Source organism: Panulirus ornatus, chromosome 46 (assembly GCF_036320965.1).
Source record: "Panulirus ornatus isolate Po-2019 chromosome 46, ASM3632096v1, whole genome shotgun sequence".
Classification (NCBI taxonomy): domain Eukaryota; kingdom Metazoa; phylum Arthropoda; class Malacostraca; order Decapoda; family Palinuridae; genus Panulirus; species Panulirus ornatus.
The window spans coordinates 8,716,728-8,732,305 of NC_092269.1; the positions used below are offsets into that span (position 1 = coordinate 8,716,728).

Genomic DNA, 15,578 nt, shown 5'->3' on the forward strand with positions numbered 1-15,578 from the left:
AAGGAGGGCAAGGAATAGAGTGAATTGGAGCGATGTGGTATACCGGGGTTGACGTGCTGTCAGTGGATTGAATCAAGGCATGTGAAGCGTCTGGGGTAAACCATGGAAAGCTGTGTAGGTATGTATATTTGCGTGTGTGGACGTATGTATATACATGTGTATGGGGTTGGGCCATTTCTTTCGTCTGTTTCCTTGCGCTACCTCGCAAACGCGGGAGACAGCGACAAAGTATAATAAAATAAATAAAAAGAAATTACAGTACTTAATTTTCTCTTAATATAATCCTGAGGTACTGGAGAACTTTGGAAGCAAGTTACAGGTAAAGAGCTAAAATATATCCAAAGAAAAATCTCCAATACCCTTTGCATACATGCCAGACAAGTGATCTCACATGTATATGTATGACAAAGTTTTCTGTGTATGAAATATGAATGCATATGTAGTAAAGGAACAGTTTTCAGTTTAAACAAAGAAACAAATCCTTCAATATCTACCTCACACTTATCAGCCAAACTCGCACAATAAAATTCAGTGCAAAAAGTATATTTCTAAATATATTCATGCTATTTACCATTAATATTGAGCCTATGTATTGAATTTGAGTACAGCATGGGAGCAAACTCAATGTAAAGAACAAAATATCATTTGTACTTCTTCCTCTCCTACTAGGAGAGGAAACTGTCAAACATATCAATTACACCCCCCTGAATGCTCACTTAGCAATGGAATGGACCAACATAGAGGTAATAATATATCTTTGTGTATTTTTTGTTAATTCTGAATGACAATCTATTTCAGACTGGAAAAAAAATTTAATTTCTATTCTATTGCCAACTTCATGACAGAATTTCCAGACCATACCATCCATTTAAGGATTAATATTTCATGTAAAAAATTACTCGTCCATTCTAGTCACACGAGAGCCTTTGGCTTTTGATAATAGATGTGATCAATATAACCCACTTGCAGTCAGCTGAAATGATCTAATTCTCATTACTTCCTTCTATTCCAACAGCTTCAGTAATTCACAGTTATTTCATCAAAGTATACTTTTCTAATACTCATGAAAAAAGATGATACAAACAATCAATGCAATAACAACAATCATGACAACTACAAACGTCATGCTACACTCATCATGATTCAACTACCTAAATCCATAAAAGGCTAGAGTGCCACACATAATCTTTTCAAATCATTCTCAAATCTTTGTTTCTGAGGCATCCATTCATCTGTACCATCACAACCAATAAAGAGAAACATATATATCATTGCAATTTCACTTTTCACTTGTTAATCATACAAGCTGAAACTACAACAATACTGAACACATAACTACGGGAATTACATCAGTCATTTGTTGATGTTGCTCAAAATTCCTTTAAAAATCAAAGGAAAAACCTGCCTGGTCACAATTTTGCAAGAAACTCTTATGAATTCAATCTTACAATCTCCAGCTCAAATTAATCTTCAATGCTGTGGTGAATACCTAACTAGGCAGCTCACCTTTTGCAGATGGAAATCAACAAGAGATATTAACGATTTGACAAGAACAGAGTACAGTGACTCATCCAGACTCACCGATGGAAGATAATGTAGCCAGAATTTACTACGCTTAATAATAAAAGATTTACTTGTAGAATATGCAATTCTAGGGTACAACCTTTTTTGATTGTGACAGAGGATTAAACTTGAACTTAAAATCATCTCCATGACAACTCCAACTACTCTTATTCTTATGTGAACACAAGCATTACATCATTACCTGACTCTCCAAACCCTATCCATTTTTTATATATCAACCAATCTTGCTCACAATGAAGACAAAAACATATCTACAAAGGTATATCTGTTGTTAATAGTGGAATATCTCCAAATAAAAGAACTATTATGCTTTGCGTTGGCAATAGTACTGGGTAAAGGCTACATAGGATGATGATGAACCACTGTTTAGTTTTTCTGTGGCCATGAATTGCATTTTTCTACTTGCAACCTGCAATATTTGAATATAACTATACAAACATGGTATTTGAGAATTAGACCTACTTGCATAACAATGGACAACATTCACATTTCCAATACATAAAGTTGTATACACTATTTCAAGATGCTCATAAAAAATGAATTTGATAACACTAGTTAGTTTACATGAACATAAAGGCAGCAAAGCAAAAGTTCTCCATCAATCATCAAAATTTGCAGAAACAAGAAGAAATTGTACATCACTTACATTCATGAGTAACTCAATGATTTAACAATTAGAAGGTGAGAAGGCTAAACAATGCACAATAATAAATTTAGTTGTTTTCCACGATTGCCACCATCATGGATGTCATTTCAAAGTACTGAGGGGATAAATGCAACCCCATGCAAAAATGGATCAATTAATATACTTTCATTCCAAGAAGCACCATCCACTTTTACATGAACCATCAAAAGGAGAGACAGTCTGAATGCTCAAATTATGAATATGAAAAGTTATAGGCAGAAAATACTAAACCGATGGAAGATAATGTAGCCAGAATTTACTATGCTTGATAATAAAAGATTTACCTGTAGAATATTCAATTCTAGGGTACATCCTTTTTTGATTGTGACAAGAGGATACAAAGCATATGATGATGCCTTGGTTTAAATTAAAATTAATCTTAATCCTGTCATAAAAAAATGTCGCCATTGATAACACTGACTCCATGTTTGTGGAAATAGAGTTAGGATTCATGAGAAACTATTCTACTGGCCCCAGTACAGACAAGAGGGGTATAAGATAAACTATACAACCAATTAGCAAATCTTCAATAAACATAATTCAGTGGTAAGATCTTAACCTTTTACATTCATAAAGGTAGATTTTCACCATGTAATCAACACCCATTCATGATTTTTGCATTAAGAATTCCTGCCACAATTTCATGGTTAAATTCTCGGCATGGTTAAAGAGGGGAGGCATGTATGGGTACTGAATGCTCCACAGGACAATCATTCAAAGTTACCCTGCAAACACAATGGGGGAGGGAAGTATACAATTTTCTGTCAATATTGCCGCATTTCTCAATTTCTGCTGACATATGATGTATATGGTTTGTGTGTAAAGGTTTCAGATACAGTTACAAATAAAGTATTCTATAAATAACTTTGTTAAAAAGGACTGAAAGGAAAGTGACAATCATTCCACCAATATGTAAAGCAGAAACACTGTCCACTCTTATCTTTGATAGCAAAGGAGCAGCAGCCCCTCCATAGTTATGACATGGTTAAGTTTACTTTTTGTTGTTCATCTCTCATTCTAGAGGGGATAAACAAATCAGTATGGGTACAAGAGCCTTAAATATTTAGGGAACGGAAAAATAATCTGTGGATGTTAGAGGGTTTACATACTGTTATCAAAGTAGGGGAATTCCTTTTCCAGAGGCCCCAGGCATTGACTTTTACCTGAATGTGCTTGACAGTGGTCTGGCGTAATTCGTTGAGAAACCTACGCACAATGAGAATGTAACACAACTGGTTCTAACTGGAAATGGAAGTCTTATCTATACTGTGGCTGGATTCAAGTTTGGTATGAGTGTTCACTAACAAATCATTCACAAGTTAGGTTTTAATACTGCCCGGAGTGATGGTCAACAAGATGGTCGTAAATAAATACCATATTTTTTGCTCACACACTTTAATGTTCTTTCCAGTGCTCTAAACAGGATAAAATGGGATGATATCATCCATGGAATCAATAAGGACATAGCCTTGGTAAAGTTCAGATAGACACTCAAAATAAAAGAAGGAACAAATAGGTCAATGCAAAACAATAGGTCATTTTCCAAAATTCAGCTAAAATGGTAGAATATTGAAATTAAACACAGCATAATGTCTAAGAAAATAGCACAAACAGAATTCAAAGGGAGCAATAACCAAAACGATACAGTAAGTCAAGTAAATCTATGCAGAAAAACGAAAAAACTTGTGCATGTCACAGTAAAAATCAATATGAAGCATAAATCACTGAAAATTGCTAGAGAATACTAATAAACCAGATAGTTATGTTAAAAACAAGAAATCACCCAATCAATTCGCAAATTACAGAAAACAAATACTTGGCTAAATAAAGCCATAGCAAAGATATTAAACAACTTTTTCCTCTATATTTACCAATGAAGACATGGTTCATGTTACAAACATTCTAAATATAGAGACTCATGCACTTAAGATTTAAAAAGGTGAAAGCAAATAATACAAGAGGTCCTAATATGCCTCATCTGAAAACAATGAAAGAAGCTAACTACGAGGTAGTTGAGATTTTGACTGTGCTTTTCAATAATTCACTTAATAAAGGGAAGTCCCAGTGGATTGGATGTTTCCCAATCTAACAATGGTAATCAAAAAATGTCCCAATTAATGTTCCGATTCCCTGAACTGAAATTATTACCTAATTAGCTTTGATAACAGGTATAGGTAAACTTATAGAAACCATCATTCCATTTACAGGACTACCACTTAACCAACAATTTGCAGAAAGGCTTTCAATGAAACTTATCATGTCTGATAAATCTGCTAAATTCCTTTTATCCTATACTATAAAAATACAATGAAAGTAAAACAGCTGATATCATCTATTCAGATAGCATCTGATGACATCCTACATCAAAGATTAATGTACAAGCATAAGGTATGTCATATGGTATAGATGGGGACATACTTCACTGGTCAGAAAACTAGTTGACAAGCTACAATCAAAGGGTATAGCTTAACAGTTGAACTTCCCAATCCTTAGACATAACAAGTGGTGCCCCAAAGAGATCAGTTTTAGAACCAGTCTTCTTTCTCTTATATATCGATGACACTGATATTTGGGCTGCATTGTAAGGCACCCAAATTCACTGATGATATTAACCTGGCAGGTCAAACTACAACAAACACTGAATGCCTATGACTGCGAGCTGATATAGACAAACTGACAAAGAGGACTAAGTGGTAGTGGGGAAAAAAAAATTTACACATCAGCAGTAAAAACATGAAGTCAAGCTATGGCATGAATTCTGTTGAATTACTAAAGATAAATGATCCAAAAGACAGGCATAATAGTCTTCAACAACCGAAAGCCAAGTAAGCAGAGCAAAGAAGCAGTAGAAAAGGTAAAGAATGTTTCAGGCTTCATTGGTAATCAGATTCAAGTCCAAAGTCTAAGAAACGAATCCTCACTTTATAGAATTATCTAAAGCACTCCCACATTGAATGCTGTGTTCAATTTTGGTCATCCTACTAGAAAAAAGACACAGAATGGAAAGGGTACAGCAACAAGCTAACAAGACCATTCCCAGGCCAAGCAACAGATCCCATGACAATTGGTTGCAAGACTTTAAAGATATTTACGTTAGAGATGAGGTTTAAGAGACAATCTGCTAAAAGAATTAATAAATAACCATGTTTGACAATCTCAAATAGCTTATTGTGGTTTTTGCTGTTTCATTCACATAAAGTATTGGGCACAAACTTGTGGGCAAACATTTTATTTCCAAAGAGGCAAAGTATTTTTTCTTCAAGACTTAATATGAGCAATGATCAATCAAATATGAGTAAATGTAAATAACAACTGAGATACATTTTTGAACAGAATTGACAGACACATTACTTCACGTCTACAACTAACATTATTTATGACTGTACTGGAATATAATGTTTAGAGATATTTCACCTTAAGCTATTAGTTTATTTTCTCTAATATCACTAAACAAACCCATATGTTTCAGATCTCTTTTGTTTTAACTGACAGCCTCAAAAAGGACCCTGTGGTCTCTTGCTGTTTGAATGTTTTGTATTCCTTTGTATCTATAACTACCTGAAAATATCAAGAGCCTATCGGTGGGTTGGAAGAACAATTGTTGCTCAGTCAAAACAATAATAACATGATGCAAGGATAAATGTCTATACATATAAAAAGAGTCATTACCTGCAATTCTTATCTATCTCAATGGAGTTGCACATATGCAGATGACAGATAATGCAAATAAACCAGCAAACACCTGCCGTGAGTAAGGTTTTGAGTTAAACTTCCTTTTAATCTTCTTCCCTGCTTTTGGGTTGTTCTTTACTTTGGAGGCTTTCAGTGTATGGACCCCTTGCAGGGAAAGTACACAAGACTGGAGGAGCATTGCCTTTAGATGATGACAGTAATTCAAACCCTGGGGTTGTGCTCCTCAGGTATGAACATCTGTCACTCAAGTCTCCTACTGTAATACTTCTATCCAGTTGACCTTGACTGGTGTTTTGGTAGACAAAAGGCTATTAGCTCAATTCTTGGTGAAATGAGAGCTTTCGTTTCACGGAGACTATTTCATCTCGCAGGGTTTGGAGTGATGAGAGCAATTTGTGGAAGAAAATCACACACCAAGCAACAGTGGGTACATTGCAATTAGTTAGCCCATGTAGTGTGGCAGTCCCACACCTCAACCACTGCTGTGGGGCCAAGCTTTTCATGTAGAGAAATGTACTGGGAGAAGAGTTTTCTTTTTCAGGGCACCTTTAGATAAGCTTAAGTGCCTTTTCTAATTCTGATCTCATGTTATTTGAGGTGCTCCCTTTTTCTTACAATTATTACTTTTGGTTTGGATACGGGAACCAAGTCGGGGGGTTTTATGCCTATCGAGCCTAGTTGAATAATTACCATCATGACCTTTCGAAACTGGTTTAATTTTAAAAAGTAGTCAAACAGACCATAATACACATAACCTGGAGATCCTAGTATCCCCTGATCATGTTAAAACAAGATTTCTCTCACTCACAGAATCATCGTTGGGGGATACGAGATATGAAGGTTTGGCTCATACATGGATGATATTCCAAATGAATAATTTTGTGACAGCTGGTCCACCCAAACATCCTATCATTATTCCTCTAGATAGTAACATTAAGAAGGCTCTAATTCCTGGTGATCTTCTACCACAACAGCCAAAGAGAATGCCTCATAACTTCCACCATACAGTGACCCAAGAAGACAAGCTTTTTCACTGTTAAAATTCACCAAAATGCTGCACAGTCTGCATCAAGGTAGGAGAAATGTTCAATGCAAAATAAAGATTGAATACCAGAAATGAGAAGAGAAGAAAAAATTAACTGTAGTATGTACAGTGGAATCACTGGCATATGAATGAGGAGGACTAAAGCATGAAAAATGATGATCTACGGAGATAAGAAAAGAGGAAGGCAAAAGGAAAAAACCCTGAGAGACACCACTGTTGACATAGTAAGAGGATGTCCCTCCACCAACAACAAACACAAACAAAAGACTGGAAAGCAAAAAAATTGTACCACACCGTCAGTTGTCAGATGTCATGACGAAAAAGATTCACCCAAAGAGAACCGAAGTGGGCTCATGCGGAAATATCAGTAGTAGAGCTTGCATGATGAAAGTAATATTAGTGATCAGAGAGAAGATTGAATCTCATTGTTCAAGAAAGTGAAGGATGAGGAAAATTTTGAACAAGAGACAAATAAAGACTAGCAAAAATGAAATCAATGGAATGATAAGTTGAAGAATTAGAATAAGCCAAGGCATGTTTCCAAGAGGGGTAAGTTTGAAATTTTTTGACCTAAGAATATAAAAATATGCATATCTTTGAAATTACTTTATGTAATCATTTCTAGTACTGGCAGTTCTGGGAAGAATTTGGGACAAGTCATGAGCAGCCACTCACAGCACCTATTTTACCTCTCTTCATTATCCAAAAGAAGTGGAATATAAGTATCACAAATTGTCTTGCTTTACATACTTTGAAGACTAACCCCTAAGAAACTGCAACTTATCTTACCTTAACAACTGCCTGTCGTATAAGCCTTAATGCTGCTTCCAAATGAGCCTTGCTGCCTGGGAGTTCACCTGAAGCTGACAATTCACGGATGACATCATAAACCTGCAACATCAAATCAATCACTTATGAATAAATGGGACAACCTCAAATCAAGTTAATCTGATAAAATTCCAACGTAATTCCATAAAACTAGACTAAAAACAGGGATAACATTCTTGAGTTGGATGAAGCTAGTCATATCGCTTTCATTTTTTCAGAGATACTAAAAGACATGGCAGAAAGAATACAACCCATTCACCACTTGCACATAACAGAAAGTGCTGGCTCACTAAACAGTTGTCTCTAAATCCTCCCCATACCCAGGCAGGGAGTAGTGTTAACATACCACCTTGGTATGCCTTCCAACTACTACCTACCTAAGTATATCTTTCACATCATTCATTCCTGATCTCAATTCCTCTTTCAGCACAATACTCACCAAGTTTTCTCCCATTCTTGTTTACACATGGAACCCCATGCCCCCAAGTTAAACTACTGCTATGTCATCCACCCTTGCATTTAGGTACCTCACAATAAGAACTCAATCTCTTGCACCAAATCTACCAAGTACTCACTCACTTCCTCCAAAAAAAGCATTTCTACTTCACTTTCCTGACCACCAGTATTTTTCATTTATAATTCTGGCAAAGTCATAGTAAAAATTTACTTGTCAGGATTTTCTTGGTATAGTACATCATGAGTTGTCCATCACAGGCACTACCACCCGGTGCATAAATACTAACAATCACCATCCTCCCACGGGTTACTTTCATTTTCAGTCATACAAAACCTAAAATCACTTCCTTATATGTTTTATTAGTCCCAAAGCTCCATCAGATGGTACCCCTTCTCTTGCTTTTGTCATATCGCTGAACATTCCTAAACGAATCTAACCACTTTCCCTTACCCTGTGTTCCATTCATAGCCACTGCATCCATATTTCTCATTAAAAACAGCACTCATCTCTGCTCTTTTCATCCTAGTTTCAACAACATATATTCCGATATCTAGCCTGAGCCTTCAAGGACAAATCCATGCTTGCCTTTTTCTTCTGTTCCCGATTGTTAAAGGTAACAATACAAGAGGAGAGGGTTTTTAGCTTCCACTTTAGCCCATATTAGTAACCTCATACAACATCAGGGAGATATGTGGGTACTATACTAACTCCCGTATCTCCAGGGATAATATCTTCTCACCATACTTTCTGGTGATTGAACTCAAGATCTTTACCCTGCATAAAAATGGATTTACAATACTCGGCAGCAATTTAGCCATAGAAACAATTCAAAGAGTTAATTCAGTACTTCAGTAATAGTTGTATTTTAAGAAAGGTCCAAAGATTTGGGTAATGTAGATAAACCAAAGCATTTTGGGAGCTATTCAAGTGTAAGATATTGCTAGGTATTTTCTGTCTTATACCAAAACAGCAAGATAGCTCTCAAAAGAATGAAAGAAGAGATAGTGTTGAGTCTGATCTCTGGTCCCTGTTCATATCCATAACCAGAAATATTGCACTCCCACAAAACAAGCTGTCACAAAGGTAATGTCCCATGTGTTTGGATATGGTGGTTACAGGTGTAGTTGTTATTAGCACCTACAATGGAAGCTACAGGGAAATTTTTTTTACTTATCAATATCAAGGACACAAGAGCAAACTAACCTTTACACATATCAAACAGATGTTATCATATACAAACACTGAAAATTATAACACAGAAATGTCAAGCCAGCTTATAAGTATTCAGAAAAGCAATCAAAACAAATGTCTCCTCTCCTAGCTTTAAAATAATTATCCATACATCATCAAGGACATAAGTGTCTGGACAACAATAGCCACAATGTGTCTCACTTTGTCACCTAATGCTCCAACCTGAACTGTTATAAGCTGTAGGAACTCAAAATAAGTCTTCCAAAACTGTGTTGCAAGGGAATAAAATATGCTAGATATATCCTAGAATCAAGCCTCATACTCACAATGATCTTACTATCAGTTTCAAATAATCCTATTATCTTATGATGCACGACTGATCCTACGAGTTTTTTCCAGTGCACTCATGCGCACAACAAATATAAAAAAATCAGAATATTTTTTCTTATAAAACGATATGCATACAATCCATATGTACAGAGAAGCCCTAAAAAGTAGTGTACTTTCTTCTATATTACTGTACAAGGGTTCTGAATGGACTGCACTGAGGCAAGCAAGTGGTCAGTGTGATAATTTTTTTCCCACGCATGCTTTCACTTACTCATATCTATATATACAAACATGAGCATGATCTGGGGATAGGGGAGAAAGAATACTTCCCACATATTCCCTGCATGTCATAGAAGGCGACTTTTTAAAAGGGGAGGGAGCGGGGGGGTCCTGGAAATCCTCCCCTCCCCGTTTTTGATTTTCCAAAAGAAGGAACAGAGAAGGGGGCCAAGTGAGGATATTACCTCCAAGGCTCAGTCCTCAGATCTTAATGCTACCCTGTTAATGCGGGAAATCGTGAATATGCAGGGGAAAAAAAAAGAGCATGATCTATATTTCATATTTTTCAGGTCTTAATTCATTCTATAAGTACTAACTGTACTATACACACAAACTTTTATGTATTCTCTATTTTCTTACACAACTTTATCTTAAATAAAAAAATGCAAATAAATCTTATCACTTAATAATATCAATATTCATCTAATCACCAAAATATAAGCAATACTACTTATACGTGCTCTACTATCTATGAGGCCTGCCTGTGGAAAGGGAATTGTGGATTTGGTGCATTACAAATGACGGCCAGAAAATGGATGTCATTTAGTGAGGACATTTCTTAATCAGTTCCTAACACTAACTTGCTAACACTGACAGGGCAAAAAAAGTTAGCAAAATGACAGTAATTGTTTCTTTATTCTAAACAAACTAAATTTTCAGTAGAGTGGTGTTTCACTTGGGAGGACAAAGCGGTGCTTGCACAATATACAGCTTTTATGATGAAATCTATGGGTGACTGAGGATATGCGATAATTTTTTTGGCTGTGGTGGGAGAATGCTATTGACATCTAGAATAACTGTTGGAATCAAATATTAGCTGGAAATTGAAAGGAGGGCATGAACCATTAGATCTTTAATTAATGATATTGGTAGTTGAACCACGTACCATCAAATAATGGTTACAGCAGTTTAAGGGTTAAATAAGAAAACAAGAAAACACAAGTTTTTTCCAAGTTTCTTATTTTAAGAAAGAAAAACCCTTTTGCAAAATCAATGTTCAAGAATGTGCTGGAAGATTCTTCTTCATTTTCACCAAGAAATAACCAACTATCTATCATCTTTAAAACTTTTTTCTTTCTTTTAAACTATTCGCCACTTCCCGCGTTAGCGAGGTAGCACCAAGAACAGAGGACTGGGCCTTTGAGGGAATACCCTCACCTGGCCCAATTCTCTGTTCCTTCTTTTGGAAAAAAAAGAAAAGATCTTTAATACTGTTTCCACTTATATGGGACGAATGATATACCTACAGTTTACACATCAATTCTTTATGTCCAGTGTGGAATAGGTTTCAACAAGGGTAAACAAGAAATTCTTAATTTTTCACTCACTTTACATGACTGAGCAGATACGAAGTCCACCAAAGCAGGTTCAGTCACAGCCTGATCCTCCCAATCTTCAATCAGCTTCTCCAGAGCTTTACCAACATAAGCAGTTATCATTTCTCTTTCTTCCATGGCCAAATCCACCTCTTTCTGTAGTTACAAATATCATTTTGTATCATTTATAATTAAAGCTCAGAACACTACTACATACCATCTACACTACAACTTCATGATCTGTCAATAGAAAGATACACAGGAAAAGGTAAGCTTATTCAAAAAATAAAACATGAAATGAATTAATCAGGAAGCATTCAGAGTAAACTAAGGAACAGTCAGTGGGGTTTTGCTGTGAGTCTTAGGCTCTGGTTTTGGTGTATCATACATGCAGCGAGAGAGCAGATGTGTGCAAATGAGAGCATTGTTCATCTGTTCCTGACATTATCTTATTGAGGTGGGAGAAGCAACTGTGTGAAAAAAAACATCATTAATTTTCATTCCTGGCACTAACTCAGTAAACATTATATGACAAACAAGTATGAATGAATTATTAAAATGACAATTATAATCAAAATTATCATAATTTTTTTCATAATCACTGTTTCTCACAAAGACACAGAGCCAGGAAAAGATGAAGAGGGCCACATCTATTTACATACATTCTTTAGCTGTCATGTGTAATGCAATAAAACCACAGCTCCCTATCCACAACTAGGCCCCACACACCTTTCCATTTTTTACCCCAGAAACTTCACATGCTCTAATTCAGTCCACATACCACAGACTTCCAATTCACTCACATGCCTTTCACCCTCCTGCATGATCAGGCTGCGATCACTTAAAATCGCTTCACTCCATCCTTCCATCTCCAATTTGGTCTCCCTGTTCTCCTTGTTCCCTCCACTTCAGACACACATATCCTCTTTGTCACCCTTTCCTCACTCATTCTCTTTCTTCATCCAAACCACTTAAGCACGCACTCATCAGCTCTCTCAACCATACGCTTTCTATTACCATACATCTCTCTTACACCTCTCATTACTATTCATTCAAACCACCTCACAACACATATTGTCATCAAGCATTTCATTTCCAACACATTTTCACACATCCTGAACAGCCTTACCTATAGCCCATACCTCCCATCCACATAATATTCCTGGGACAACTATTCCTTCAAACTAACCCAATTTTGCCCTCCCAGATAATGTTCTCTCTGTTCATACATTCTTCAGTGCTCCCAGAACCTTTGCCCACAAACTCACCCTATCTATCTATATCTCTGACACCTGTTCCAAAGAGAATTCCCTCACTTTCGCTTCCATGGTTCTATTTGCTGCCAAGTTCAATCCCAGATACCTAAACCACTTCACTTCCTCCATGTATTCTCCATTCAAACTCACCAGAGCGGTATCAGCAAAGTATAACCGACTCACTTCCCAGGCCTTATCATCCCTCACAGACTGCATACTTGCACCTCGCTCCAGGACTTTCATAATTACCTTCCTCACCACCCCATCCATAAAAAAATCAAACAACCATACTGACATCACATTCCCCTGCTGAAGCCAAACCTTCACTATAAGTATCATTATTATTCAAATCATATCATACCATTATCATCATTATGAGAAACTTACTTGAGAATTCAGTCTTGATGACTGCACATGGAGGTTCTCGAGCCTTAACAGTATTCTGTTCTTTTCCATATTCAGTCGCAGTATCTCATTCTCATGCCTACACATCCGAAGCTCTTTTTGTAAGGCACACTCTTCATTAGCACCTTCTGATTTTTTCTCAACTTCATTTGCTATATGATCAGTTTTTACACTTTTAGTATCAATATGCTCACTATTTCTCTGAATATATGTAAGTTTTTGAACTTCTACTTTAAGGGATAAATTTTCTAATTCTATCTTCAGCTTCTCTTCATGAAGTTTATCTGAATGTTGTAGAAGTTCTAAAAATTTGCATAAATATTTCTTCAGTTCCTCACACATACACTGCAGTTTCTCAGATTGATTTGAAAGGTATGTCCGTAAATAATCCGTGCAATCTAAATTCTTCCCTGACTTGAACTTTGTGGCTGAAGTCTCAATAGCACTAAAAATTTCCTTTAATTTCTCTGGAGAACCACTGCCTTCTCTTTTTATGATAGCTTTCAATGACTTTGTAAGATGATCCATTTCTTTTTCTTGCCGCTTCAAATTATCTTCAGTGAAATGTATTCTTAATTTTACTTCCCCCAACTGTTGATGAAGCTCCATCTTCTCACACATCCCCTTCTGATATTTTTCCTGGTCAGCCCTGAAATTCACTTTCTCCACTTCTAATTCACTGAGCCTCCTCTGTAATGCTGACCTCTCATTCTCAAGAGATTCAATGCTAATATTTTGGTGATGAACTTTGGTTTTCAACTTCTCTATCTCATTCAGCAATTCCTTGTTCTTTTTCTCAAGGTTACTGATCTTGTCTTCCCAAACTTTATCACATTTTTCTCCATTTACCTGAGGGTTCACCTTAGACTTGGTTGCGACACTTCCTTCCTCAGTTGTTACTACATCCTTCTCTGCAAGTCCTCCAGGATGCTGTACATTAATGCTTACATTAGTTTCCTTCTGATTAGCATTCTGCTCTAGAGATGTTGAATCTGAGACACTAATCCCAATATCACTGGTTAGCCTCCAGTGTGTTGATAATTGAACTTCTCTATCAAGTGCAAGCAGTGTACTGGCCAGTTCTGCTTTCATCATCCTGTACTGCTCCAACATTCTGTCACGCTCTGTCTCACATTCATTCTTCTCTTTTTCCATACTATCACGAGCTATTTTGGTTTGCTCAAGTTCAGATACCAGAGCTTCTTTATCAAAATCTGCTTTCATAAGTGCCTCTTCAAGGCGACTTATGTTTTCTTCAGCCTCCTTTAATTTGCAGATTACAATTTGGAACTTTTTCTCTAAGGAAGTATTATGGTCATCAGTCTCTTGGTATTTACCACTTAAGCTACAAGCTGCTGCCAGTTTAGAATCTAAACTTTGTAGGATATCATTCAAAGACTCACACTTCTGCTCACATTCCTCTTCCATTTCTTTTCTCTTTGACTCTCTTGAGTTGTAAAGTTCAAACAATGCTATATATTTTTCTCTAAGTTCATCAACTTTGTCATGTTCATCTTTACTCTTCTTTATATCTGAATGACGTAAAGCAAGTTCCTCTGTAAGAGTCTTACACTGTTGTTCATAATGAGCAAGTTCATCACATCTCATACTCAACTCGAGCTTATCCTTTTTGAGAAGAGAAATTTCTTTACTGAGGTCTGAATTAGTTTTAGTCTCTCTCTCGAAATCAACAGTTTTTTCTTTCAGTATTTTGATCCAGTCTTTTAATTCACCCACAAGGAATTCTCTTTCTGTAATCCAAATTTGCTTTTCTTTCTGGTGTTCTCCACAAGCAAACTCAAGCTCCTGAATTATCTTTTTACTTGTATCTACTTCAGACAGAACCTCTTTATATCTCTGCTGTGCCTTTTGAAACTGAAAATTCAGTTCTTCCTTTGAAGTTTTACTCTGAGCAAGTTCATTAGACATGACACTAATCTGATTGCTAATGTTTTCTAATTTCTCTTCCAAGCTTTTTTTCTCAGCTGATAGTTCCTTCATATTTTGTAGTTCCATTGTCAACTTATTCTCAACACTGAATCTCTTTTCAACTTCTAGTTTCAAGGTCTCATTCAACCTCACTATCTCTTTCTTAAGATCTTCTGCTGCACTTTCTTCTTCCTTATTTTTCCTTACTTGCTCTTCAAATTTTTGCTCAAAATCATCCCTAGTATCCAATTCCTTTTTCAGTCTGAGGTCTAAATCACTGTTCCTTTCCCTTAATTCTTCATTCTTTTTCATTGCTGCAGCTATGGAATGTTCAAGAGTCTGAATCTTTTCTCTCTGTTTTTCCAGTTGCTCTTTTAGACTGATATTTAGATTACTAACCGAGATAAGGTTTTCAAACTGTGCATGATCCTCCTTTTGTGCTTTCTCCAGAGCATCAATTTGTTCTGTAAACTGTGCAAGTTCAGACTCATGGGAAGCTTTTACTCTTGACAACTCTTCATTGTGTGAGTCACTGAAACATAAAAAGACTGATAAATTTTGCACTAAATTCTCCAAATCA

General features: G+C 36.3%; 1 protein-coding gene across 8 annotated transcripts in view; it reads right to left on the minus strand.

The window, feature by feature from the left end:
* The window catches only part of LOC139763124 (uncharacterized), a 273,587-nt gene that overhangs the window by 231,193 nt on the left and 26,816 nt on the right, over nt 1-15,578 (minus strand). For all 8 annotated transcript variants that reach the window (XM_071688804.1, XM_071688803.1, XM_071688809.1 and 5 more), the window contains 3 exons: nt 13,052-15,530; nt 11,421-11,564; nt 7,797-7,898 (listed from right to left, as the gene is read on the minus strand). In XM_071688804.1, the coding sequence (XP_071544905.1) occupies nt 7,797-7,898; nt 11,421-11,564; nt 13,052-15,530 (2,725 nt within the window). The remainder of the gene's footprint in view (nt 1-7,796; nt 7,899-11,420; nt 11,565-13,051; nt 15,531-15,578) is intronic.